The sequence below is a fragment of the Ooceraea biroi genome, chromosome 1, assembly GCF_003672135.1.
Source record: "Ooceraea biroi isolate clonal line C1 chromosome 1, Obir_v5.4, whole genome shotgun sequence".
In the NCBI taxonomy this organism is placed as follows: Eukaryota; Metazoa; Arthropoda; class Insecta; order Hymenoptera; family Formicidae; genus Ooceraea; species Ooceraea biroi.
In genome coordinates this window covers 309,821-337,709 of record NC_039506.1, presented here as the reverse complement: position 1 = coordinate 337,709, position 27,889 = coordinate 309,821, and the positions used below count along the sequence as shown (strand labels likewise).

Here is a 27,889-nt window from a genome sequence, read left to right as displayed (position 1 = left end):
ATATATCCATTGTAGACAAATATATTATTATAAAGTGTGCTTAATATTTGATACTTTTCTTAATTTTTCTGTTATCATAAGGTAACCTATGATATCCTGATATCCACCATCACAATTTAATTCGCTTTTTTCTTTATGGATGCATGGGATTAATTTTAAATATTAACTGAAATAAACTCTGATATATCATTGCTATAGAAATAGTTCTAGTCTGCCCTAAGCATAAATTAATTAAAGAAATTTTGCTAATAGTACTTTTTGTAACCATGTGCGTTTTACAGTAAACGATAATGTTAATGTTCAACGTATGTTTAAATTTACATCAAATATTACATATCAACTATGAATAATATTTTGTAAGTACATAATTATAACAGTATTGCTTAGTGAATTAAGTACACACTGTAAATTTTTAGAATATGGAATATAAAAAGTATATGTGTTAAAAATATATTATTCTATATAGTTTTTTTATAGAAATTAAACTATTATGTAAATTAATATTTAGTTTACGTACACTGTTCCATTCTGTTACAAGTTTCTTCAATCGAGAATGAGAATGTATCTTGCACAACAATAAAAATACAGTTATCTGACAGAATACAATTAATGACAATCGCAAAATATCGCAAATACACAATTATTTATTAAACCGACACTCACACAATTTTTTAATACATTTCTTTATTAATAAATTCATCAAGATAAAGTTGTTATATTATGCAATTTTATATTATACACTATGTAATACATTATAAAACATATCCACCATTGTTCAGTATAATATAAAACTTTGTTCTTAGTATAATATAAAAGTAATATAAATGTAGTATTCTAGTAGAATGGTTATTTCCTTATGCCGCCACTTCCGATTAGCAGAAATGAAATGTGTTATCGCGGTTTTAGTACAAGGAAGTCCCCCCAATTCCTTTCTATCATTGAAACCACTTCAGTAATCCGAACAGTACAAGACAGAAACGCAACCACTAACAGATCCATATATAAAAACTTATATAATTTAAACAGGCATAATAAAATTTAAATTATTTCCTTAAATAAACGATCACGTATTATCCTACGTCTTACCTACTACGCTAATTTACGAAGAAGGCGGACATTGTGATAAGGATAACAATGACGAATCTGTTAATGTTCTTCTCTTCGCAAACCAAGTACTATATATTTTTGGAAGATTGACGTTATACGTACACCACCTTATCTCAGAGAGACAGACAGTTTTATGTATCTCTGAGATGATGCTCTGCTCTTGTGTGGAATGATATAATCTCAGAAAACTCATTCAAAAACATCGAGATTGATACGTAAGTTCTCAAATTATAAATATTTTTGCAGCCTTGCATGATAGCAGAACATAATATACACGCAAATTTAATTGCGAGAGATATTTTCACCTTATACAGGGTGTCCCGGGTTTTAACCGACAAACTGCGGGAGCATATTCTACTAGTGGAAATAAGAAAAAATTCTTATATCGAGTTTGCTTAGAAATGCTTTATTACAAAGTTATAAACCAATATTGAAAAGAAATATCAGATAAGTAACAACGGATTTTTCACAAAAATAAAAAATTATCTACGCAATGATTTAGTGACGCATTTCAAAATGTTGTCCTTGCACATCGATACAAGCTAGACATCGACGTAGTACAGAATTTGTTACAGTACGACATTTCTGAAAATTTTGTTGCATCTCAGTAACTGACTTAGTAATTCGTTGCTTTAAATCTATCTGGTACTCTCCTGTTAGGAAATCTACGTTTGATACTCTCGTACGGCAGCTCGTGCATTTCCGTCACAGAATCCGTACACGAAATCAATATCAGTGTATTCCTCATTTGAAAACACTTTGGCATTCTGATAGTAATTGCTAGTTGACACGACGATTGAAATCTAACAGCTACTGTTGTGAAAGTAACAATCATACTGAATCGTTTCAACATAGTGAACATGAATACATGTGAATACACATAACATAAACATCTTCGACCTTCCAATTCTACACTATGTTCCGTTGTTACTTATCTCATATTTCTTTTCAATATTGGTTTATAACTTTGTAATAAAGCATTTCTAAGCAAACTCGATATAAGAATTTTTTCTTATTTCCACTAGTAGAATATGCTCCCGCAGTTTGTCGGTTAAAACCCGGGACACCCTGTATATATACTAAACGCGAATAGTGTGTATACTAAATATTATTAATTGTTACAATTTTTATAGATATTTTGATATTTGATTCATATTTGCTATATCATTAGAACATTTAGATTTAATATATGTCATTAAAGCTGTTATTGCGATGCATTTACTATTACTTCAGGGTTCAGCAATGTAGATGATATTCAGTCAGATAAAGATAGTATAGACTGCAAAATGAATGAAAGGGATGACTGCTTACACTCATGGATTAAACAAAACTGGAGCTTAACAAATTCCCTTGAAACACCTTGGCCCGGTATTTGATCAACGATGGGAAGGTAAAAGCTGTGCAATTTAAAACAAAATTCCAATATATTCATAAGGCACAAAATTCATACAGCATCAATCAGATCAATCAAAATTTAAAGTTATATTAAAGCATATCTGAAATTTTTAGATTTCGAGGAACTTGGAAGTTTTAATGCAGAATATAATCCTATAAACTTAAGAAAGTGCTACATTTGCGTTTTCGGTTCGTGCATCACTTAGTGACGTGGAAATGTTGTTTTGCAATGGCAGTGATTACACTAAAAGCTTTTGTTATTGGATTATAATTGGCGGTTGGAACAATTCAAAATCTGCCATACGAAGATGCCCAATAGGAGCACCTAAGCCCAACATGGAAGCTGAAGACAAGGAATGCAGTATAGACAAAGCTTCAGCCATTGTGAGACATAATATTACATTTCCTTTTAAATGTATAAAGACTCTTTTATGCATATAATATATGCATATAATAATAAAAAAGATTCTAAGTAATATTCCGGCAGAAATATTAAGCACACAATCCGCACATGTGTCATTATTTATCACATTGTTTTGAGACCGAATTATCACAAATTTAAATCTACGAAAATCACGCGACAAAACTTTGATATTATATTTAAAGATGATCGATGATTAATGCAGCATGCTCCATTGTCTTCAACTGAATGGCGAACTTTTCTGTTATATGGGACATCATAAATCGGAATATATCTCTTTATGATTCTACCACTACACAGTTTTTATGAGATATCAGGATACGAAACTGCAAACAAGTGAAACGGAAAAATAGAAAAGGAAAAAACTCGGACTTTTTCAACTATTATCACATGTTCATAAGAAGCGCTGATATGATGATCTATCGATTTCACGTATGTAAGTACAAGAGTTTCTACAAAAATATCGAACCCTATCGATCAAATCATATTCTTAATAGACTAATAATAGAATAATGAATACAGAATTTATTCGCGTATGTATATTTTCAGATTCTTTTCTACACACTACTATTGCAAATGCAACTTTAACAAGTCCCACCTTTCAGTTTAATAATAGATGTGTATACAATTATTACTTGGCCTCTGCGCAGAATGTAAATGAGTATAATACTATATGACAGAACAGGCAACATAGAACTGAAACGTGGTCTTGTAAAACGCTTTTTTAAAGCTACAAGCCACGACTTGCCTACATGCAATACATCACAATTAAATATACAACGAATAATTATGATAGCGTGAAAAATGAAATTAACGCCTAAACTTAATCATACAGTTCTAACCCATTGTGGGCGGTGGCAAATATTCGTCGATGTCCCACGAATGGTACGAATCGTTTTAACATTTATACATTTTATTAAATCTATGAATATCAACTCTAAATAGTCACGTTCTGTACACATAAAATAATTTTAAGAATTTTGTACACTGAATATCACTTTTAAGTCTTCTTAATTATTTCTTTTAGCGTCTTTAAGATGGAGTCGTCTGCATTCTATTATACCATCTATAGTATGGAACAAGTTTCCAAGCGTAACGTGCCAAAAATTATTTTTGATAAAACACACTGTTGTAAACACCACACCGGACGCCACATCAAATGTGAAAATGGGTAATTAAAAATGTTTGTTTACAACGCTGAATTTTTAGAACTGCAATTAGTGATGTTATATTTTTAAAGTGCTTAGAACAGCTTGTCAAGGAATTTATTTAAAAAATCGAAAATATTTTTTCAGGTGACGCAGAGTGTCCTGAAGGCAAAATTGGACCACAATGTTTGTTACATTGCAATAGTGATTTATACGGTTATGCTGGTTGCAAAGGCCATGTAATTGTTATAAAGAGGGTTGTACCTGTCCTCCAGGTTTCAAAGGAAATAATTGTTCTACATGTAATAATTAATAATATGTTATGGTAATCCTTTTGTTCATTTAAGCAATTCGTGCATATATTATTACTTATAAATTATATTTCTTAGTTTGTGAAACAAACAAGTATGTTATTACTGTAAGCAGAAATGCGGTTCGTGCAAGAATTCAACACCTTCATCAAGAGATTTATGTAATAAAGTAACTGGAGACGTTTGGACGGTTGTCATAACAGTCAAGAAACAGTTTTACGTACCTTCTTTATGTCGAACAAGTATATTACATACTATAATATATAATATATTTTCTTTCTCGTTTTACTTATAAAAAAGAATATATATATGTATATATATATATATATATGTATATATTGTTGTTAGATATAAACATTTGATGCACTGGTTTTTTTAAAGTTATAGATAAACCGGACACACCTACAATTTACAGTATAGACGAAATAAGTATAAAGGTTAAACTTTTTATAACATGGAAGGATGAATATGAAGGAAAGCTCTTTTATGCTTTCAACATTATACCAGTAAATAGTTTCGTTATTATATAAATTATTTGATAAAATTGTCTTATATAAAAGAGAAGATAATTGTTTACTCATAAATTAACCCTCAAGAAAGTTGAGTTTTGCGGTAAAGAATACACTATATCTTTTTTTCGTCGTGTTGTTATATAGAGGCATATTTATGACATAAGATATGTGTTTCCTTATCTATAATTCTATAATCATCATCTTTCTCTCACATATGTATTCAAAGTACATTTAAAATTGTCCTTTAATATGCTGATAATTAAATGAAATTTACGATCGATATAAATATTTGTGAAACAATATTCTTCAGTACATGAAAAGAAAGAAAAGAGGACAGTTATGTGACATCTCTCTTTCTCTCTCTCTCTCTCTCTCTCTTACAGGATACAAGTAATAATGGTATACTCTGGAGACCAGTATTTTCGAATGGAACAGAGTTGATAGAACACTTTACAAATTTAGAATCGGGTACCATTTACAACATCAGATGCTTATTACGTGCTTGTAATCAATATGGTCTGATGTGTAGTTACAGCATGCAAAGTGAATATCAGGAAGCAGAGACTACTTGTCATCGTAAGTTTAAATTTGTTTAATACATGCGAAATATTTTAGCAAAAAGTTTTGTTTTTTGATAAAGAGATATTTAACTTGCACAAACTTTTATACATTTGCGTTATATTCTATGATTCTCTACAATAATAATCTTCTATAGTAATTATTTTTTTTATAATTTCGTTAGCGTCTGACTTTGTGCTGAAACCCGAAGGCCACAGTTTGTCAGTAGATAGGAAAAACGTATGTAGATATCTTGCTCAATATTTGTATGCAAGTATAATTGAATGAAAACATTTTGTGGAGAATGTTATATTAATTTTTCTTCTACAATATCAGCAACTATTCCCATGTCCAGCGAATCGGTACGAATTGATAATACAACGTACAGATACGGGCAGTGTGGTCTTAAGTGCAGCAATCAGTAAATTTCCATATAAAGTGCCATATAACTTATCATCGTATACTTTATTTAATGTGACCATACTTGATAAATATCAAAAAATATTTTCCCAAAAAATTCGTACATTTGAGAAAGGTGAGTTTGATTATATCTTAAAAGGATATGTATAATGAACAATTGGTTTGTAGACATAATTCTTTGTGCTGTATTTTATAAATATATACTTTTGCAAATGTTGACAGCCCCATCGACAGTGTTAAATTTTATAAGCATGAATGTATCTGACACGAATGTTACCTTGTCGTGGATGGCTCCAACGCAACCAAATGGGATCATAGAGGGATATAACGTAGAATTACAGGTAATGTATTATATAAATTCAAAATTGTTTGCACTTATATTACCGATTAATCAATTATTTCACATGCCACTTAATATATAATATAAAGTCCTAAGTCTGTTAAAATCTCATGATACAAAACAAACATACAAAACTGTAGAAAAGAAAATGCAAAGTATTAAGTAAGAAGAAAGATTAATGTAATATTTTATTTGAATAATATTAATGCTTTCTGTCAATTCTAGGTTATTAAATATCTTGGCTGTAAAGACTCTACATCTGATTTAAGTAGTATTAAAACTACACATCAAACAAAAAATACAACAATTACAATTCACAATTTACATCCGTATGCATCGTACAGAGCACAGATCGTAGCTTATAATGCACGATTTGACAGCGAGGTTGTAGAGACAATCTTTAATACAAACAAATCTGGTATATATACATATTACCATTTTTCACATAGCTGTCAGACTTTGGAGATGGAACGTGATTATTTGATTATTTAATTAATTAATTGTAATATAAAATGTCAAAGTTCAGATTGTTCCACAAATAAATTGCTTATACAAAAAAGCATAGATCATTGCTTTAAAAAAAGATGTCATTAAAATTAATTAATAAATCGATATCTCCAAAGCGTTTATCTCTAGCATTTCATTTATTTATCGCATTGATTGTTTTTCTAATTTGCTTATTATATTAAAATTAAACAACTTTATTGTTATATTTAATAAACTAGTATACATATACAAGCTATGTGCGTATATACATACATACAAGTTTTTCGCAATCCATAATAGCAGCCAGCAATTTTATATAGATGTAGCAACGGAAGTATTCAGTCAATTAAAAGCACAAGGTTGGAATTTGACATGGAAGCCACCAGAAGATTGTACCACTATTACGGGACCATTAGATGCTAAAATAAAAATACGCAGTATTAAGGACGATAGCGAAAATTTCCCCATAGTAAAATATACAAAATATACTTATCTTCCCTTGTATAAGGCGGAATTATACGCTCTCAACCAATTTGTGGCTAGAGTATATGTAATAAGAGCGATCAATGCTGCAGAGAATCCTTCTGCTTATCAAGAAATTGAATTTGCAGTTCCGCCTGGAGGTAAGCTTTAGTATTATGTTATTCGAACTGCTTGTTGACTCTTTTATAATTCTAATTAACATAATGAAAACGATAGTCCCGCCCCAAGTAACTAAGCTGGACGTTTACGAAATTGACAAGCACCAAGATCCCATGGTTGTATATTTGAGATGGCAAAAGCCAATTCCACCTCTCAACGGGACATTACGTGGTTATAGCATCCGATTATGCAATAACGTACATGTGTGCTCTTATACAGAAGTTCCATTGACTAATACTTGCAAATTATGGGATGATTATGTTTGCGGATCTGTTCAGTTGGAAAACAATAGTTCTTTAACAATTGAAGTAAGTGACGTATTCATCACTTTTTTATATTGTTCTTGTTGTTGTTACTGTTGTTCATAAACATATATTATCGATTAAATATAGATTACACATTTTCTAATAATAGACAGAGAAATTATGAATTATGAAACAAATATATGCAGTTTGCATAACATAATATTACAGGTTGTCGCATACAACATGGATGTTCATGAACCAGGACCTCCAGTTATAATACCTCAGAAAATATTTGATAAAAGTATGACTTTATATACATTATTTAAAAAGTGTTTATTACGTAATTTTTGCATACTATTGTATTTCATGATCTCCATACTACTTTAAATATATTGTTATGAGCGTTTTATTACTTCGTTCAGTAAATGTTAACAAAAGTTTGCTCACCTTTGTATACGGTGTTTTATCATAGTATATTAAGTTTACATACATTGTTAAAATAAATAATTTTCTTTGAAGGTTTTTTAATTTTTGCCAAAAATCATTAAGTCTGTTGTTGGTTAAGTTAAGTTGTTGCTTTTATTTATGCACTATATGTAAATTATCTTTCAGATCTATATCATGATAGTCTAAATCTCAATCTACATCCCGCTAATTTCATCGTTGTAACTCTTAATAATGGCATCGTGGACCTATACTGGAATCATCCTTGGAAAACGGGTTACACTTTGAAGTATTTCGGTATTAAAATAACTGAAGTTTTCACCAATCTCTTTAAGCGTTTCGCATTTTTGAAAGAAAATGCAAAAGCTGAGAATGACATCATCATAGTGGTGTCCAATTATACGCGCACTTATAGCAAAAGAGTTTATTTACATCCTTCAACAAAATACTCCATCATCATTAGAGCTTATACAGTTCCGTACCTAAATGGCAGAACATCGTACAAGCAAATAGAAACACCTTCCAGCTTAAAGTTCGACGGTCCTCTGAAATATATAATAAACGATTCCACGATTTTGTTAATGATACCTCCTGTGAAAAATTATACGATAAACAGTATAATACACATCATAGTAAAAGGACCGTTAGGGCCCAAAGGCTGCAAAGGATACTTGAAAGTACCTGAAAATCTGCAAGCGTTAGCAAGCGTAAACGTATCCCATATAGCTTGGGAAGCAGCTAACTTTCCAGTACGTAGAATTGTAATACACTATGTTGCAGGTCATGACACAAGGAAAAAATGAAAACTTACGATAACAATGAAATAACAATGAGATATATTTTTAGAAGATCAACAAGTTATATGTGCTTGTAATTTTACATATTTTTTAAATCATCCGTCTTCAATATCTGTTTTAAAAGTTTTTAAATTTTCATATTTGTGGCACAGATCGAAGAGGCTGGCAAAGTTTTTGCGATTGGCGACAATAAAATGTATGGGAAAGCCAAGAACTGTCAAGTACAACCTAAAGAATTATACGATATAACAGTTATCGTAAGTGAGTATAATCAAAGTTTGTATTTCAAGCCGATTGCGCTGAGAATAACTGTCAACACTGAAGTCTCATCGATGCGCAACGAAGTGTGGCTCGTACCTGTAATATTAATAATATTGATCGTGTGCAGCGCCGGCGTAGCTCTTACGTTGCGTTGTTTTTATCAAAGGTATTATTTCATTTATTTTTAATTGTAGAAAGCAAAAACTATTACTTATTATATGCATACTTGTTCATGTCCGACAAGTATGTGATCGCTTTAGATAGAGCTACAGATCCAACTAATTTCAGTTAAATAAATTTAGAAATTATTACATATCATGTGCTAGTCAGTTATCTACTTTTAGCAGAAAAAGACAAAGAGCGATTAAATTAATGTTACGGAACAATATAGCCTTATCTCATAACATCGAGAATTATGAGCATGAAAGACATTCTGTAATATCAAATTCGGAACAGAGTCTCTCAACTCTTTCCGACAGGCAATCGCGAGTAACTTCATATCATCATTATGAAGAGATAAAGGAAATAACATGGATAGTGAAAGTAAAAGATTTCGACACTTTTGTTAAACAGGCAATAGAAACAGGATTGCTGAATCAGCAATGCGAGGTAAGAACTTAATTATCGCTTCTCATCGCTGAATTATCGAATTACTAGATTGTGGAATAAATGACGGCGATTTCTCATTAGAAACAAAAACAAAGATTCGCATAGCAAAATGCAGAATGTACTTTCGGTGCGACGTGTTACGTTAATTGCAATTTTTAATCACATCAACATAATATGATAACATAAATATGATAATAACAATTTATAATTTTTTTAAAGAAGTTACCAAAACAACAAACTCAATCATGTGTTCATGGTAAGCTTCCACAGAATATAATAAAAAATCGATGTGAGAATCTTGTTCCAAGTAAGTAAAAATTGATTGTACTTTCACTTTACAACTTATAATACTTGTTCGCGCAGTAATGAATCATATAACGCTGATGTTTATATAGATGACGATACGCGCGTTGTGCTGAAGCAACTTCCGAGCGATCCTCATTCCGATTATATCAATGCCAATTACATCACCGTAAGTGTCCATTCAATCAGAAATATTTCAATTTTGAAATGTAAACTGCAAAATTGTTCACCCACGTACTGTTAATAAGTACGTTCAAAATTCTCTGTACATTTATATACGAATATATATATATATATATATATATATATATATATATATATTGTGTATATAAGCGCATTATAGTCTTAAATATTAAATTATTATTAAAATATTATTGTACAAAAGGGCTATAGGAAGAAGAAACATTACATAGCCACTCAAGGGCCCAAACCCAACACGGTTATCGATTTCTGGCGCATGATTTGGCAAGAGAATGTTCTAATTATTTGTATGCTGACAAACGTAATTGAAAATGGAAAGGTAAGTGATTTTTACGCCAAAACTATTAAAACAGAACTCAAAATGTAGGAATTGATATCTTTATTAATATAGAACATAATTAGAGATATATCAGGATATAAGATTGACAAAATATTAAACATCAACCGAAAATTAATATCTATTCTTCCTTGTGAAATAAATAATTATCAGTATTTATAATTGTATAGACTAAGTGCGAGCAATATTGGCCAGATATCGGCAATAAGAAGAAATACGGCAATATTATTGTGCTGAATGCGAAGCAACATGTCACAGCCGATTATTGCTTCAGAACTTTCCAAATCACTTACGGAAGAGAAACGCGAAAGGTATTTCTAATTTTTCTAATCCGATATCAAAGACGATAAGGTTATCTGTATTTGCTAAATTGTGCCAATCACAGGTGGAACATCTGCATTATACGGCCTGGCCGGATCATGGCGTACCATTGTACACATACTCCATAGTAACGTATCTGAAGAAATTATTGGCAACTCCACCTGGTAATGGCTCCGTGGTAGTCCATTGTAGCACAGGCGTCGGCAGAACCGGAGTCATCATTCTGTGCGACATTTGTCTCCGTCAAGCAGCGGCCGAAGGAGTAATAATACTATTTGCTTAATTTGGTTATAGTTGTCTAGTATCAATTTTAAAAATAATGATTTTAGGTGGTCGACATTTTTGCCAAAACGGTATCCATTAAAAGCGAGAGAGCTAATATAATTCACAGTAAGCAACAGTACTTATTAGCACATTTGGCGTTGATGGAATGTTTACTTTCCATGCCGACCACGTTACCGTGCAATAAGATGTTGCCAAAGCAAATCCAAGAATTGAAAAAACAATTAGCAGAACAACAACAAAGGTACATCTACATGATTCTTTTTCGCTATTGAATCTGCGCAAATTTACGCTTCCGGAGTCTCTTAATTGAACTGTTTCGATAATCTGCAGATTACAAAATACTGCATGGCAAGACGAAGCTCTGCAACCGATCCCGTTGGCACCGCCATTGTCGGAGTGTAATCGTAAAAAGAACAGATTTCCGGAATTGATTTCAGGTTTGTTCGCACCTTAATTATGGAAAGACTTTTACTTTGTGCGAGCCTGAAAAATTTAAACAAATATTTAGGCCCATATACCGCAGAAAGATATAATTTGTGCCAATCGCGCGACAAATTAAAAATAGATTAATATTAAGTGTAGTGGACGCTAAATTTTTACCATGACAAGATGTGCGCGTGCGAGAATAATATGTATTATATTTTATTGTGCAGATAAAATCAGCAGAATATATTTGACGAGATATCCAGCATCAGACGAGGACAGCGATTATCTATCTGCTGTTTACGTAGACGGGGTAAAACTTCAGAAACAATATTTAGCCACCCAACTGCCCATGCCATCAACTATTAGTGATTTTTGGCGTATGGTTGCCGAATTCAAAGTGGAACTCATTCTCATGCTGCAGTTGCCTGACCCTCAAGATCCGGTAGAAATATTATTTCTATATTTTTAAAAAGCGCAAAAAGCGCACTATATAGTGCTAAACAAAAAACTTTGCTTTTGAATTTTGCCAAAAGTTATTAATAACCTTATTAATAATTAAAAGACATTCCTGTATTTCAGACTTGCTGTGGAATCGCTCCTGCGAGCGGCGAGTTTAAACCAACGCCATATTTAAACATTACAGTGAAGGAAATTGTAGAACTGAAGTATCATACATCACAAAAATTGTTACTCGTTGATAATTCCGAGGTGGACCAATATAATGATTATTGTATAGACTAATATCTAATTCTTTATTCGTCAAGCGTTATTCGATATGATGATATTATATCGTAGAAACCATCGAGGGATCGATCCGTGACTATACTCCGTCTTACAGAATGGGAACCCGGAAGGAATCAACCACCGCCATCAGTCATGACGATGGTGATGTTTTGGCAAGCCGCAGAAAGAATTGCAAGAGGCGACGGACCTACTGTCACAATTTGCCAGTACATATTAAAACTTATTATGAAAAATAACAAGAGTAATTTGATAAAATTTTGCTTAGAAGTCTTTCCTCTTTATTATTTCTTTTTCCGTTTGAAAGAAAATTAAGTGTTTAATGCTAGATTTCAAACAATCATTGAATTCATTTTTTTCAAGACATATTTCGCGGAAGCTTTGTGAATCTTTGTGATAAATATTCTTTCAGTGACGGAGTAACTGGATGCGGTCTCTATTTAGCGTTGAGTTTTCTGCTAGAACGAATGGCGGTTGAGAAAGAATTCGATGTTTATTCAGCAGTACGTGCAGTTCGACGATCAAGACCGGATTTTGTTCGATCCTTGGTAATGTATTGATTTCTGAACGATAAAGTGGAAAATCGAAGACCTATTATCAGCACCGATTCAATTATTTATGCTCATGTTCTAACACAAATAAATTATACTAATTAGTATACTAAATTTAGTATACTAAATTATACTAAATTTTGAGAAATATACGTAAGAAATTTGATATCTTATAGGAACATTTGGAATATCTGTATGATGCCGCAGTGACATACTTGGAGTACTTTGAAACCTATTCGAATTTTTCATGAAGTAATAATAAGGTACCAACAGATAATGAAATAATACTATTATGTGCGTAATATTTATATATATATATATATATATATATATATATATATATGATAAGATAATATTATTATATGTATGGTTTTTATATGTATAAGTTAATAATATTATAGTGTAATATTAATATTGTCGCAATTGAATTCTACTATATTTCAATGTAATGAAAACTTCAAAACAACCAAACAGTCAACAGCAATTTGTAATAAATGTTGCGCGTTTACTAATCAGAAAAATGAATACCTCATTTTATATTGCAAAATAGTATTACTGTATAAAGTATTATATTTTAATGTATTCTACTGTACACTAATAAAATATTATTGTAAAGAATAATACCTCTCTAATATTCCGATTTTTCTCTGTTTCCTGTATAGAGTAATGGGTATTCTGATATCATTGATCCTATTACAGGATGAGCCACTTTTGTTCTTATATATATGGGTATATTATCATATGATAATCTTATACAACACTTTGATAATGCGTGATTATGTATACGCATAAAATTAATTTTTTTCCTCCAAAATAATTGGATATCGTTAGTATAGGAGTATCTTTAGCTTGCTTTGAGCATAAAAACTTAGTTAACCCTAGATTACGACACTATCGTAAAATTTACGATCTCATAATGCAAATTAATTGCAATCGACAGTTAGACAGTTAGAAATTGAACAGAATGCTGAGATAATTGAGCCTGAGGCAGGTCCGTCACGAAAAGTTTGTGCTCTGTGTCCCTCAAAATTAAGAAAAATGACAACAAACTTTTGTATTTTTTGTAAGAAAGCTATATGTCGTGCACATAATGCTAACGTTCGTCTTGGCTGTGCTCCTTAATTGTATCAATTATTTTTAAACTATAGTTCTTCCAAAGTGTAAGTGTTCCAAAGATTTGTTCCAAAAGATCAATAAAAATATTATTTCTCCAAGTTACGCAAGGTTTTTTTGAGTAGTAAATTTCACGAAAGTTTCGTAATAACGTAACTCACAGTGACGTATCGTATTCTAGGGTTAAAGAAGTTCTGCTGATAGTGCCTACAATCACGTATTTTCAATTAAATGAAACAATGTTTGAAATATATACTTAAAGTCGTACTTAATATTAGATATAAAAAGCAATAATATTTTGCAAAAGCATATAATTGTAACTGCATTAGTAAATAAGTGAATTAAATATACTGAATTTTAAGTATATTCAAAAGGTTTAGGACCAAAGAAATTAATAGATTTAATTATATAATTAATATAATTTTATCTCCAAAAGATAATGTTATCTCACTTTACTTTTATAATATTAAATATGATCATATAGCTATTTATCAAAGAAGAAACAGTCAGAAGAAATGTCATGTCATTTTTATCTTAATTTCTATTTGTTACTTTGGTCTTAAACTTTTTGACGGTAGTATATATAGTATATACAGTACGGAAATTAACTAATATATAAATTAGTATTAATTAATTCTTCCTCGTAATGTACAATAAATTTCTTCAGTTACAAAAGTACATATTGTGACATATTGTAAGCACCCATTAGAATCATTGGGCCGCAATTGAAAATTTCTAAATTCATCTATAAACGCTTTCGATATATGTACAAAGTTTCACCCAAAATAAGAATTTCCGAGTTTGCAATGCTCCCTTGTAAGTGAAGCGATCTTATAAGCTATCAGAATGCACTTTTATTTGTTTTCAGTCACAAATTTTGTAAATTCCATAATTTAAAACATATGCATTTAGTATAATGTATATTTAATTACTTTTATCTGATGTAAATGCCACATATATAACCGTTGCGTTCTGATAAGACGGTTCCTCCGAATCTGCGAATAGCGGATATGCCTGTTACCGCAGGTTTCCTAAAAGGAAGTTTAGTTCCTTTCTGTTATTCGAAATTATCTCTTGTCTGGACCGATAAGATTTTTAGTAGTCCGAAGAATATAAAACGCAACACAAACGTTTCCTTTCAAATTTATTTCAACTCTTAATTTCTTTTACTTCAAATAGATACGATAAAAGTACAAGCTATTTCTTTTAAATAATGCGCGATTTAATCGCAAGTAAACCATTTACATTAGATTAAACTCGCGACAACGCGATTAAAGCCGCTTGTTGCAAACACTGATCTGGAAGCTTCAAAGTGACAAGGAGATATGCGACTTAAATGTAATATCTGTTTCACCACGTATTAATTCGCATTAGTTCCTACTTTGTTTCTAGTTACCTGTTAATTTTACGAGTGAGACATACACGTTTGTGTGTGATAATGGTGAGAATAATGATGGTAAAAGTGTTAATGTTCCTTCTATTCACAAACGAGGTGCTACATATTTTTGGAAGATTGACCGTAATACGTGTAGCTCAATCTCAGACAGAGAGAAAATTGACTTGTGTCTCCGAGGATGACGGCGCAGCTCTTGTGTGGAACGATGAGATATCAGAAACATCAATTAGGGAATCGAACCCAATGCGTAAGTTGCCAAAAAGAAAGAAATATTTTCAGTCTTCTATGCTAGTACGCCCATTTGTAAAACATTTAGATTTAATACATCACTAGCGCAAATGTTGCGATTATTTCAGGGTTCTACAATGTAGATGCAAGGCAATCAGATGAAGACAGTATAGATTGCAAAATGGACGAAAACGATGATTGTTTGCAATTCTGGATTAGAGAAAACTGGAATTTTACAAATTCCTTTAAAACACCATTGGGTCCGGTATTTGATCGACGATGGGAAGGTAAAAACTCCGTAGATCAAAGAAGTTCCGATAATTTACACGGATACTCTATGGTGTCGAACAAACAAATTTTTGAGATCTTACTCTAAGGGCGTCGGAAATTTTTAGATTTTCAGGAATATGAAAACTTTAACATGGAATATGATCATGTACTATTAGAAAATACAACAGCGTTTTCCTTTTCGGTTCGTGGAGTGTCAAATAACGAGTTGCAAATAATATTTTGCAATGGTGACAATTATACGAGAGATTTTTGTTATTGGATCATAATAGGCACTTGGGGCAATACGCGATCCGTTGTACGCAGGTGTCCAATAGAAGTGCCCAAACTTAGAATGGAGGCTCAGGACGAGGAGTGCAGGACAGATAAAGCTCCCTTCTCTGTGAGACATAATACATAACATAATACATTACATTTTCCCTTTAAGCGTTTCTAAAGCCATTGTCTATTTATGCATAAAAGATCAAAGACATTTAAAATCATATTTTGGAAGAAATGTTAAACTTACATCATACATTCATCTTTATTCGTCGCATTGTCTTGAGAATTGCATCATAAGAAATTTAAATTCACAAGAATTCGTACAGACGCGGAGACATCTTAATATCGTAAATATTAAAGATAATTCACGATTAATCCAGCACAACCCACTATCATTAACTGAATGGAGGACTTATCTCGTTATGTGGAACATCACGAATCGAAGCATATCACTTTACGATCCTAGCAGTGATAATGTTTTTATAAGATACGAGGATATGAAACAGCCGAAAGAAAAAGTGGAAGGTAAACCAGTGACAAACTCAGGCATTTTTTATTATTATCACATGTTTATAGGAAGCGCTGACATGCTGATTTACCGATTTCACAAATGTAAGTACCAGAATACTTCCGACCCAATCGAGATCATCATTAATCGTTACTATTAACCAGATATTTCGAATGGAATAATAATCGAATAACGAAAACAGAATTGCATTCGTGTATGTACATTTTTCAGATTCCTTTCTGCATACAACCGTCGCAGATACAATTTTAACGAGTCCCACCTATATGTATACAATTATTACTTGGCCTCTGTGTAGAATGCGAAATGGACATAGTATTATATGACAGAACAGGCAATATAGAGCTGAAAAGTTTTCTTGTAAAAGGCTCTACGAAAGCTGCAAGTCACGGCTTACCTTCATGGCAATTTATTACAATAAAACATTCAACAACTACTTATGATAGGGCGACAATGAAATTAACATCTAAACTTAACTCGCGCAGTTCTGATCCATTGTGGGCAGTGGCTAATGTTCGTCAATGTCCCAGAAGGAATGGTACGAACTGTATTAACACTTTAAGTTTCCCTAAATCTGTTAAAATCAAGTCATGTTTTACATATCCATAAAATAATTTTAAGAATTTCTTATGGTGAAGAAACCGTTTATACATATATATATTTTATTTAATTATTTGTTTAGTGTCGTTCAGGAAAAGTGTTCTGCTGTCTACTAGATTATCTACTTGGTACGATTGGCCGAACGTGATGTGTCAAAAATTATTTTACGAAAATTCCTCTGTTGTGAACGCTGCATCATATGTCCAATCATATGTAGAATTGAGTAATTACTAACAGTTTTTATTTACAACGCTACATGTTGCTGCAAATAGTGATAATGCATTTTTAAAGATTAGAATACGACTTTTTAGGAAAGTTATTTAAAATTACAAAATGTCTTAAATTTTTTCAGATAACGTAGTATGTCCTGAAGGCCGAATTGGACCCAATTGTTTGCTTTATTGCGAAAGTGATGCATATAATTACAATTGCAAAGAACATGTAATTTGTTATGAAGAAGGTTGTACCTGTCCTCCAGGATTCAGAGGAGAAAATTGTGCTTTATGTAAGTAATTAAAAATAACTTATAGAATTAATTCTATCTTGTTGATTTTAACATTATTTATGCATAATAAATATTGCTGATAACTTATTTTCTTAGCATGCGAAAAAAACAGATACGGTTATGGCTGCAACCAGATATGCGGTTCGTGCAGCAAATATCGAATGACTTCATCACCTGATACATGTAATAAACTAACTGGAGCGTGTACTGCTGGATGCACTTATGATGAATATACACTTTATATACCACCTTTATGTAAAATGTGTAAGCGAAAAATAATTCGGAGATTGCCTTTGTCTTGAACTCGACTCTCTATCGGGATCCCTGGTTCCTCACAATGTCTCCGAATGTCTCCGATGTCGGTTCACTCCACTGAATCCGTCCCAACCTCCATGTTGGTTCACTCCTCTGAGTCCTTCCCGACCTCCATGTTCAGGCTTCACTACCGGCAAGCTGCTTCTCAAATCCCTCCTCTCCGAGGGGTAGCGGATTGTATCCCACTTCTGATGTAAGCGAAAATAATTCGGAGATTGCCTTTGTCTTGAACTCGACTCTATCGGGATCCCTGGTTCCTCACGCCTAGTCTTAGCGTGTATGGCCAATGCTCCTACTGTTTTCATCGTATTGTTTTCTTTCTGCTCCTCTACGCGACCTGACGGTCTCTACTATCTTTCCATATCTTACAAATGGGTAAAGTAGTTACCATAATGTTTAACAGCTTTTTTTCTCATTATATTTTCCTATAAAAATACATATGTATCATCTTCTAAGGACGCAATATTTAATGTATTGATTTGCTTAAAGATATGTACAAGCCCGAACCACCCAAAATTGACACTGTAGGTAATACAACTATACAGGTCAACGTTCCTGTAGAATGGAAGGATGAATACAAAGGATTACTAGAGTATGCTTTTATCATTTCGTCAGTAAGTTTAATATAAAAACTTATTAAATTATTTGTTTTTTAAATTACTGATAAATGAATAAAATGTTACGATCATGTCTAAAAACTGATATCCACATGTGAAAAGTACAAGAAATAGTACTTATGTGACACTTCTTTCTCAGAGTACAGGTAATACTAATTACACTGGTTGGAAGCGAGTATTTCAGAATATGACAGAGTTGACGGAACGTTTTACAAATTTAGAATCCGGTGTCATTTATAACATTGCATGTATATTTCGTGTTTGTAACCAGTATGATAACATGTGTAGTAACTATATACAGAGTAATTGGCGAACGGCGGAGACTGTTTGCAATCGTAAGTTTAGATCATGTAATGTGCGAAATGTTTTCAGATATACTTTTAAGAAAAGTGCATTTCTAATATTATTATTAGTTCTCTCGAAGTTTTGCACTATGGAATAATTTTCTACAATGATATTTTTTCAATAACTGTTTAGGAACCGACTTTGTGTTGGAATCTGAAGAACATAGCTTGTTAATTGATTGGAAACTCGACCCAAAGGTATGTAGATCTCTTTGTCTAGATTTCTCATGCAAATATATTCAATTATAAAATATATTTTTAAAAAACGTAAGTTTTACTAATTTTTATTCTGTTCCAGCAACCGTTTCCATGTCCGGCGACTTGGTATCGAATAATAGTACAAGTTATAGGCAAAAGAACACCATTGTTAAATACAACAGTTAATCACTTTCCGTATAAAGTGTCGCAGAAATTGCCATCTTATACTTCCTTTACGGTAACCATAGTTCACGAAGCTAAAATAATATTTTCCGACGACATTCGTACACTCGAAGAAGGTAAAGTTATAGTTATATCTCGCGAAAGGATACATATAGCGAACAATTCGTTTGCGTATAGGCTTGTCTCTCCTATCTATGTCCTTCATATACAATTTTCGAAAATCGACAGCTCCATCGATTGTGTTAAATGCTAGAAGCCTAAATGCATTTGATAGGAACGTTACTTTGGTATGGAAACCTCCAAGGGAACCAAATGGAATGATAAAGAAGTATGAAGTGACATTACAGGTAATGCATATATATAAATTGAAAATTGATTAATCATTACTTATCTGTTATTAAGTATCAGTTATTTTACATTCCATTTAATATAAAAAGTTCGACATTTTATTAAAATTAAGCCTATTAAGATATATAAAATACAAAATATAGGGAAGGAAATGAAGCATATAAACCAAAAGTGATATAATATTTTATTTTAATGTCAATTATTTAAACTTAAAATAATATCAATTAATTATACTTCATGTCAATTAATTAAACTTAATTAAACTTAATTAATATCAATAATATTAAACTTATTTCAGCCTTATTATGCTGATGATTTCTATCAATTCTAGGTTATGCAATATTATGGCTGCAAAGATTCTGTATTTAATCTAAATAATGCCAAAACTACATATTCGACAAGCAATACAACAATCTTAATCCAAAATTTGCATCCGTTTGCATTGTATGAAGCAATGCCTGTAGCTCACAACGCACAACGTAGCAGCGACCCCGTATCGATACCGTTTAGAACCAAAGAATCTGGTATATATGCACATTATTATTGGTTATCATAGCTATCATAAAAATTGGAAATGAAATATAACGATCTGGTCCACATAATTAATTTATATATTATATTATATATACATTTTGTTGATCCTTGTATTGCTCTATAGGACATTGATCAAAAGAAGCATTGATAATTGTTTTAAAACAAGATATTAATAATGATTAATTAATAGATCAAGATCGACATGCTATATAGTGTTATATTTATTTTTCGTATGTATTGTGCCGTACTTGTTGATCAAAGTATTAGATACTTTTATTATTACACTTATCAAAATGTAAGCTAACCATGTCGATATATCGATAACATTATACATTATATGTTATTTGTTTTATATATATTTATACTGGTTTTAACATTATATAAGAAACTTTTAAACACAGATATTTATGCGTATATACAAGTTTATGACACTAAATAATAGCTGCCAACAATTTTAAACAGATATAGCAACAGAAGTATTCAGCCAGATAAATGTACAGGATTGGAAATTAACATGGGGATTACCTGACGACTGCACCACTATTACGGGATCATTATATGCTAGAATAAAAATACGCACTATTAACGACGAAAACTTCCCCATAGTAAAACAAACAGAATATAATTCTCTTTCTTTAAAGTACCAAACAAATGTATTAGGTGGGGAGCAATATGTAGCAAGAGTGTATGTAATAAGAAAGGCTAATGCTGAAGAGAACTCTTCCGCTTATCAAGAAATTGAGTTTACAACTCCACCTGGAAGTAAGTTTTAGTGTTATGTTATTTATACTGCTTGACTGTTTTATAACTATGATTAATATAATGTAAATGACAGTTCCGCCCCAGGTAACCAATCTGGAAGTCTACGAGACTGATACTCGTGAAGATCAAAAAGTCGTATATTTGAGATGGCAGGAGCCAATTCCACCTCTCAACGGAACATTACGTAGTTATAGCATCCTATTATGTAACACACATGAATGCTCTTCTACAGAAGTTCCATTGACTAATATCTGCAAATTATGGAATGATTACGTTTGCGGATCTGTTAAATTTAAAATCAAGAATCTTACAATTGCAGTAAGAAAGTGTCATACTTAAGACTTCTTATTATAATTGTTTTTGTCGGTGTAATAAATATATGTATATTAAACATATCTTCTAATAATAGATAAAGAGAGATTATGAAACAAATATATGCAGTTTGCATAACATGATATACAATATTACAGGTTGTCGCACATAATCAGGATGTTCGTGATCCAGGTCCTCGGTTTACAGTATCTAAGGAAGAGCTTAATAATCAAAGTATGTCTTATAATTCTATTCTTGAAACTTCTTGCAAATATTAGCCGCATTATGGTTTTCTCTCCTTTTTTCCAAATTATGCATTGCTTAAAAAATATTTAGTACTACGTCTAACTTTTGTACACTGTTTAGTGATCTCCATGCTACATCAAATATATTTTGGTTACGTCTCATTATACCGTTGAAGAATGGTGAAGAAAGCATTTCTAGTTTTGTTATTTAGTTTACATAAAACGTAACAATTCTGTTTCCCCAATTTTTTAAAGAAATCATCAACTGGTATTAAATTAAATCAATTACTATTCTGCCTGAATATCGATTACAGTCAAATTATTTTTTAGTTCCAGAAGAACCTGCTAATTTCACTGTACTACCTCATAATAAAGGCATTGTAGATTTATACTGGAAGCATCCTTGGAAAACGGGTAGCCGTCTCGATCATTTCTATATCATGATAATACCGCTTTCCACAAATCTGGTAAAGTTTCTGGAAAGAAATTGGCGAACTTATAATTCGTCCATTAATGTTACGGTGGCAAATTATATGCGCGAATATACGAAACGATTATACCTGCACCCTTCAACGCAATACCACATCTTCATTAAAGCTGTAACAGTTTTGGGGATGTCTAGCACAGTAAAATACAAAGAATTCAAAACACCTTCCAGCTTAAAGTTCAGCGGTCCTCTAAAATATGTAATGCACGATTCAATGATTTCATTAAATATTCCGCATATTGTAAACTATACAAAGGACAGCACAATACACGTCATAGTAAAAGGACCATTGGGACCCAATGGTTGCAAAGGATATTTGAGAGTACCTGAAGATCTGCAAGCTATAGCAGACATAGATGTGTCCCATGTCGCTTGGGAAGCCGCTGAAATTTCGGTATGTCTACAATTTTAATAAAGTACATTCCAATTCTTAAAAAATCCAAAGAAAAAATAAACTCATGATAATAATTAAGAAACAATGAGATAAATATGTTGTTAGATCGTTAATGTGTCATATGTAATTGTACCGCTTTGTATATATTTTGCGTATCAACTATCTTAAACATTTGCTTCTATTTGTAATAGAGTCAACAAAATCTTAACAAACCATTTACGATCGGCAACAATAAAATGTATGGCAGAGCCAAGAATTGCCAATTGCAACCTAAGGAATCGTACGACATAACGGTTATTGTAACTGAGAATAATGAAAATTCACTTATTGATCCGATCATGCTCAAAATAACAGTTCTCAACGATGAGATTTCACCACGGCCACGTCACGAAGCATGGCTCATACCTGTAATATTAATTCTCATCATGGCAGCCGTGTTACTGTATTTGTACCGCAGGTAATATCTCTTTTATTCTACTTTATGGAAAAAGAAAATTATTATTTATGAGCTGCCAATTGCAGCCTTAAGAATCATACGATATACAAATTATCATAAGTGAGCATAATCTAAGATCGCGATTCCAGCCGATTTCCATCGCGCTGAAAATAACTGCTAATAAAATCTCGCCAACGCGTTACGAAGTGTAGCTCGTGCCTGTAATATCAATCTTTATCGTGTGCAGTATAGCTTTTTATTTCTGCCAAAGGTATCATTCCTTTATTTTAATTTGTAGAAAATGAAAACTAGGATTTGTTACCCACGTACTTGTTTATGTTCGTCAAATAATAAACAGCCAACTATTTTTAATTAAATAAATTCACAAATTATTACGTATCCGTTAACTGCTTTTGACAGGAAAAGGCAGACAGCGATTAAATTAATGCTGCATACCGACATACCCTTATCTCATAACATCGAGAATTATGAGCATGAAAGACATTCTGTAATATCAAATTCGGAACAGAGTCTCTCAACTCTTTCCGACAGGCAATCGCGAGTAACTTCATATCATCATTATGAAGAGATAAAGGAAATAACATGGATAGTGAAAGTAAAAGATTTCGACACTTTTGTTAAACAGGCAATAGAAACAGGATTGCTGAATCAGCAATGCGAGGTAAGAACTTAATTATCGCTTCTCATCGCTGAATTATCGAATTAATAGATTGTGGAATAAATGACGGCGATTTCTCATTAGAAACAAAAACAAAGATTCGCATAGCAAAATGCAGAATGTACTTTCGGTGCGACGTGTTACGTTAATTGCAATTTTTAATCACATCAACATAATATGATAACATAAATATGATAATAACAATTTATAATTTTTTTAAAGAAGTTACCAAAACGACACACTCAATCATGTGTTTATGGTAAGCTTCCACAGAATATAATAAAAAATCGATGCGAGAATCTTGTTCCAAGTAAGTAAAAATTAATTGTACTTTCACTTTACAACTTATAATACTTGTTCGCGCAGTAATGAATCATATAACGCTGATGTCTATAGATGACGATACGCGCGTTGTGCTGAAGCAACTTCCGAGCGATCCTCATTCCGATTATATCAATGCCAATTACATCACCGTAAGTGTCCATTCAATCAAAAATATTTCAATTTTGAAATGTAAAACTGCAAAATTGTTCATCCACGTAATGTTAATAAGTACGTTCAAAATTCTCTTTACATATATGTACGAATTTATATATGTTTATGTATATAAGCGCATTATAGTCTTAAATATTAAATTATTATTAAAATATTATTGTACAAAAGGGCTATAGGAAGAAGAAACATTACATAGCCACTCAAGGGCCCAAACCCAACACGGTTATCGATTTCTGGCGCATGATTTGGCAAGAGAATGTTCTAATTATTTGTATGCTGACAAACGTAATTGAAAATGGAAAGGTAAGTGCGATTTTTACGCCAAAACTATTAAAACAGAATTCAAAATGTAGGAATTGATATTTTTATCAATACAGGATACAATTAGTGATATATCAGGATGTAAGATTGACAAAATATTAAACGTCAACCGAAAATTAATATCCATTCTTCCTTGTGAAATAAATAATTATCAGTATTTATAATTTTGTAGACTAAGTGCGAGCAATATTGGCCAGATATCGGCAATAAGAAGAAATACGGCAATATTATTGTGCTGAATGCGAAGCAACATGTCACAGCCGATTATTGCTTCAGAACTTTCCAAATCACTTACGGAAGAGAAACGCGGAAGGTATTTCTAATTTTTCTAATCCGATATCAAAGACGATAGTGGTTATCTGTATTTGCTAAATTGTGCCAATCACAGGTGGAACATCTGCATTATACGGCTTGGCCGGATCGTGGTGTACCATGGTACACACACTCCATAGTAACGTATCTAAAAAAATTATTGGCAACTCCACCTGGTAATGGCTCCGTGATAGTCCATTGTAGTACAGGCGTCGGCAGAACCGGAGTCATCATTCTGTGCGACATTTGTCTCCGTCAAGCAGCGGCCGAAGGAGTAATAATACTATTTGCTTAATTTGGTTATAGTTGTCTAGTATCAATTTTAAAAATAATGATTTTAGGTGGTCGACATTTTTGCCAAAACGGTATCCATTAAAAGCGAGAGAGCTAATATAATTCACAGTAAGCAACAGTACTTATTAGCACATTTGGTGTTGATGGAATGTTTACTTTCCATGCCGACCACGTTACCGTGCAATAAGATGTTGTCAAAGCAAATCCAAGAATTGAAAAAACAATTACCAGAGCAACAACAAAGGTACATCTACATCATTCTTTTTCGCTATTGAATCTGCGCAAATTTACGCTTCCGGAGTCTCTTAATTGAACTGTTTCGATAATCTGCAGATTACAAAATACTGCATGGCAAGACGAAGCTCTGCAACCGATCCCGTTGGCACCGCCATTGTCGGAGTGTAATCGTAAAAAGAACAGATTTCCGGAATTGATTTCAGGTTTGTTCGCACCTTAATTATGGAAAGACTTTTACTTTGTGCGAGCCTGAAAAATTTAAACAAATATTTAGGCCCATATACCGCAGAAAGATATAATTTGTGCGAATCGCGCGACAAATTAAAAATAGATTAATATTAAGTGTAGTGGACACTAAATTTTACCATGACAAGGAGATGTGCGCGTGCGAGAATAATATGTATTATATTTATTGTGCAGATAAGATCAGCAGAATATATTTGACGAGATATCCAGCATCAGACGAGGACAGCGATTATCTATCTGCTGTTTACGTAGACGGAGTAAAACTTCAGAAACAATATTTAGCCACCCAACTGCCCATGCCATCAACTATTAGTGATTTTTGGCGTATGGTTGCCGAATTCAAAGTGGAACTCATTCTCATGCTGCAGTTGCCTGACCCTCAAGATCTTGTAGAATATTATTTCTATATTTTTAAAAAGCGCAAAAAGCGCACTATATAGTGCTAAACAAAAAACTTTGCTTTTGAATTTTGCCAAAAGTTATTAATAACCTTATTAATAATTAAAAGACATTCCTGTATTTCAGACTTGCTGTGGAATCGCTCCTGCGAGCGGCGAGTTTAAACCAACGCCATATTTAAACATTACAGTGAAGGAAATTGTAGAACTGAAGTATCATACATCACAAAAATTGTTACTCGTTGATAATTCCGAGGTGGACCAATATAATGATTATTGTATAGACTAATATCTAATTCTTTATTCGTCGAGCGTTATTCGATATGATGATATTATATCGTAGAAACCATCGAGGGATCGATCCGTGACTATACTCCGTCTTACAGAATGGGAACCCGGAAGGAATCAACCACCGCCATCGGTCATAACGATGGTGATGTTTTGGCAAGCCGCAGAAAGAATTGCAAGAGGCGACGGACCTACTGTCACAATTTGCCAGTACATATTAAAACTTATGAAAATAACAAGAGTAATTTGATAAAATTTTGCTTAGAAGTCTTTCCTCTTTATTATTTCTTTTTCCGTTTGAAAGAAAATTAAGTGTTTAATGCTAGATTTCAAACAATCATTGAATTCATTTTTTTCAAGACATATTTCGCGGAAGCTTTGTGAATCTTTGTAATAAATATTCTTTCAGTGACGGAGTAACTGGATGCGGTCTCTATTTAGCGTTGAGTTTTCTGCTAGAACGAATGGCGGTTGAGAAAGAATTCGATGTTTATTCAGCAGTACGTGCAGTTCGACGATCAAGACCGGATTTTGTCGAATCATTGGTAATATACTGATTTCTTAGAAAAGAAATGGAATATTAATGAAAAGCTATTATGAATAAATTCGTGTCCATCTTATGAAACAAATTGCGATTATTTCTAAAATGTACTTAAATAAAAAATCTTATATTTTATAGGAACATTTGGAATATCTGTATAATGCCGCAGTAGCATATTTGGAGCACTTCAAACCTTATGCGAATTTTTCATGAATAATTTTAAATAAGTTGCTCATATGAGACAATAATATAATATTAATATATATTAATAAATGCTATTATATTACTATTGGGTCGTCCGGAAAGTTCGTGCCGATTTTTAATAGATGGCGTTCGAACATGTCTGAATATATCAATGTTATTGAAAACATACGATTTATATACATGTGCTTAAAGGTAACATTTCAACGCATCTTTAGGAAAAAAGTTGTTTCAGATAAATTGATTCGTGTCAGTTTTGTACTCTTTTGAAGATGGAAGAAAACAAAGAACATTTTAGACACTTGATGCTTTTCTATTACCGGAAAGGCAAAAATGCCTCACAAGCAACAAATTCGATATGTTCTGTTTACGGAGAAGGCGCTTTAGCTGAAAGAACCGTACGTAAGTGGTTCGCTAAGTTTAGAGCTGGTGATTTTAACCTTAAAGACCAAGAACGCTCGGGCAGACCCTCTACTACTGATGATGACCAAATCAAGACACTGATCGAGAATAACCCGCGCTACACGACACGTGAATTAGCAGAGATACTGAAAATATCGAAAACCACTGTCCACGATTATGTAGTGAAGCTTGGTTACGTAAGTCGCTATGATGTATGGGTTCCGCATAATTTGGCCGAAAAAAATTTAATGGATCGCATTTCCATCTGCGCCTCGCTGTACAAGCGCAACGAAAACGTACCATTTTTGAAGCAATTAGTGACGGGTGACGAAAAATGGATCATTTACAACAATGTAGAACGAAAAAGATCCTGGGGTAAGCGAAATGTACCAGTATTAACCACTCCGAAAGCCGGCCTTCGTTCAAAAAAAGTCATGCTCTGTGTCTGGTGGAATTGGAAAGGAATCCTATATTATGAGCTCCTACCACACAACCAAACGATAAATGCAGATAAGTATTGCT

General features: G+C 32.5%; 2 protein-coding genes across 2 annotated transcripts; both read left to right on the top strand.

Annotated features, from left to right (window-relative positions):
* Window positions 1-2,718: 2,718 nt before the first annotated feature.
* On the top strand, window positions 2,719-13,166 carry LOC105287258 (receptor-type tyrosine-protein phosphatase S). The gene is given in 34 exon segments (XM_026974535.1): window positions 2,719-2,886; window positions 3,129-3,168; window positions 3,171-3,359; window positions 3,473-3,535; window positions 3,538-3,579; window positions 3,582-3,749; window positions 3,752-3,808; window positions 3,951-4,094; window positions 4,219-4,310; window positions 4,498-4,624; window positions 4,764-4,888; window positions 5,278-5,470; window positions 5,637-5,692; window positions 5,789-5,987; window positions 6,095-6,213; window positions 6,438-6,630; window positions 7,019-7,321; window positions 7,398-7,648; window positions 7,814-7,886; window positions 8,198-8,790; window positions 8,988-9,253; window positions 9,435-9,696; window positions 9,916-10,003; window positions 10,092-10,168; window positions 10,385-10,519; window positions 10,708-10,848; window positions 10,923-11,120; window positions 11,188-11,384; window positions 11,474-11,580; window positions 11,797-12,011; window positions 12,149-12,277; window positions 12,365-12,519; window positions 12,723-12,858; window positions 13,038-13,166. Coding segments are annotated over 34 exon segments (5,376 nt in total). The 3' UTR covers window positions 13,113-13,166.
* A 1,944-nt stretch (window positions 13,167-15,110) lies between these two features.
* Window positions 15,111-27,036, top strand: LOC105287009 (receptor-type tyrosine-protein phosphatase S). The gene is given in 33 exon segments (XM_026974529.1): window positions 15,111-15,617; window positions 15,727-15,885; window positions 15,994-16,268; window positions 16,528-16,759; window positions 16,887-16,935; window positions 16,937-17,211; window positions 17,356-17,496; window positions 17,626-17,778; window positions 17,875-18,073; window positions 18,566-18,707; window positions 18,850-19,045; window positions 19,188-19,252; window positions 19,353-19,551; window positions 19,664-19,782; window positions 20,115-20,307; window positions 20,780-21,079; window positions 21,153-21,397; window positions 21,550-21,625; window positions 21,967-22,517; window positions 22,709-22,974; window positions 23,374-23,635; window positions 23,855-23,942; window positions 24,029-24,105; window positions 24,296-24,430; window positions 24,621-24,761; window positions 24,837-25,034; window positions 25,102-25,298; window positions 25,388-25,494; window positions 25,712-25,926; window positions 26,063-26,191; window positions 26,279-26,433; window positions 26,633-26,768; window positions 26,903-27,036. Coding segments are annotated over 33 exon segments (5,955 nt in total). The 5' UTR covers window positions 15,111-15,412; the 3' UTR covers window positions 26,978-27,036.
* Window positions 27,037-27,889: the final 853 nt, after the last annotated feature.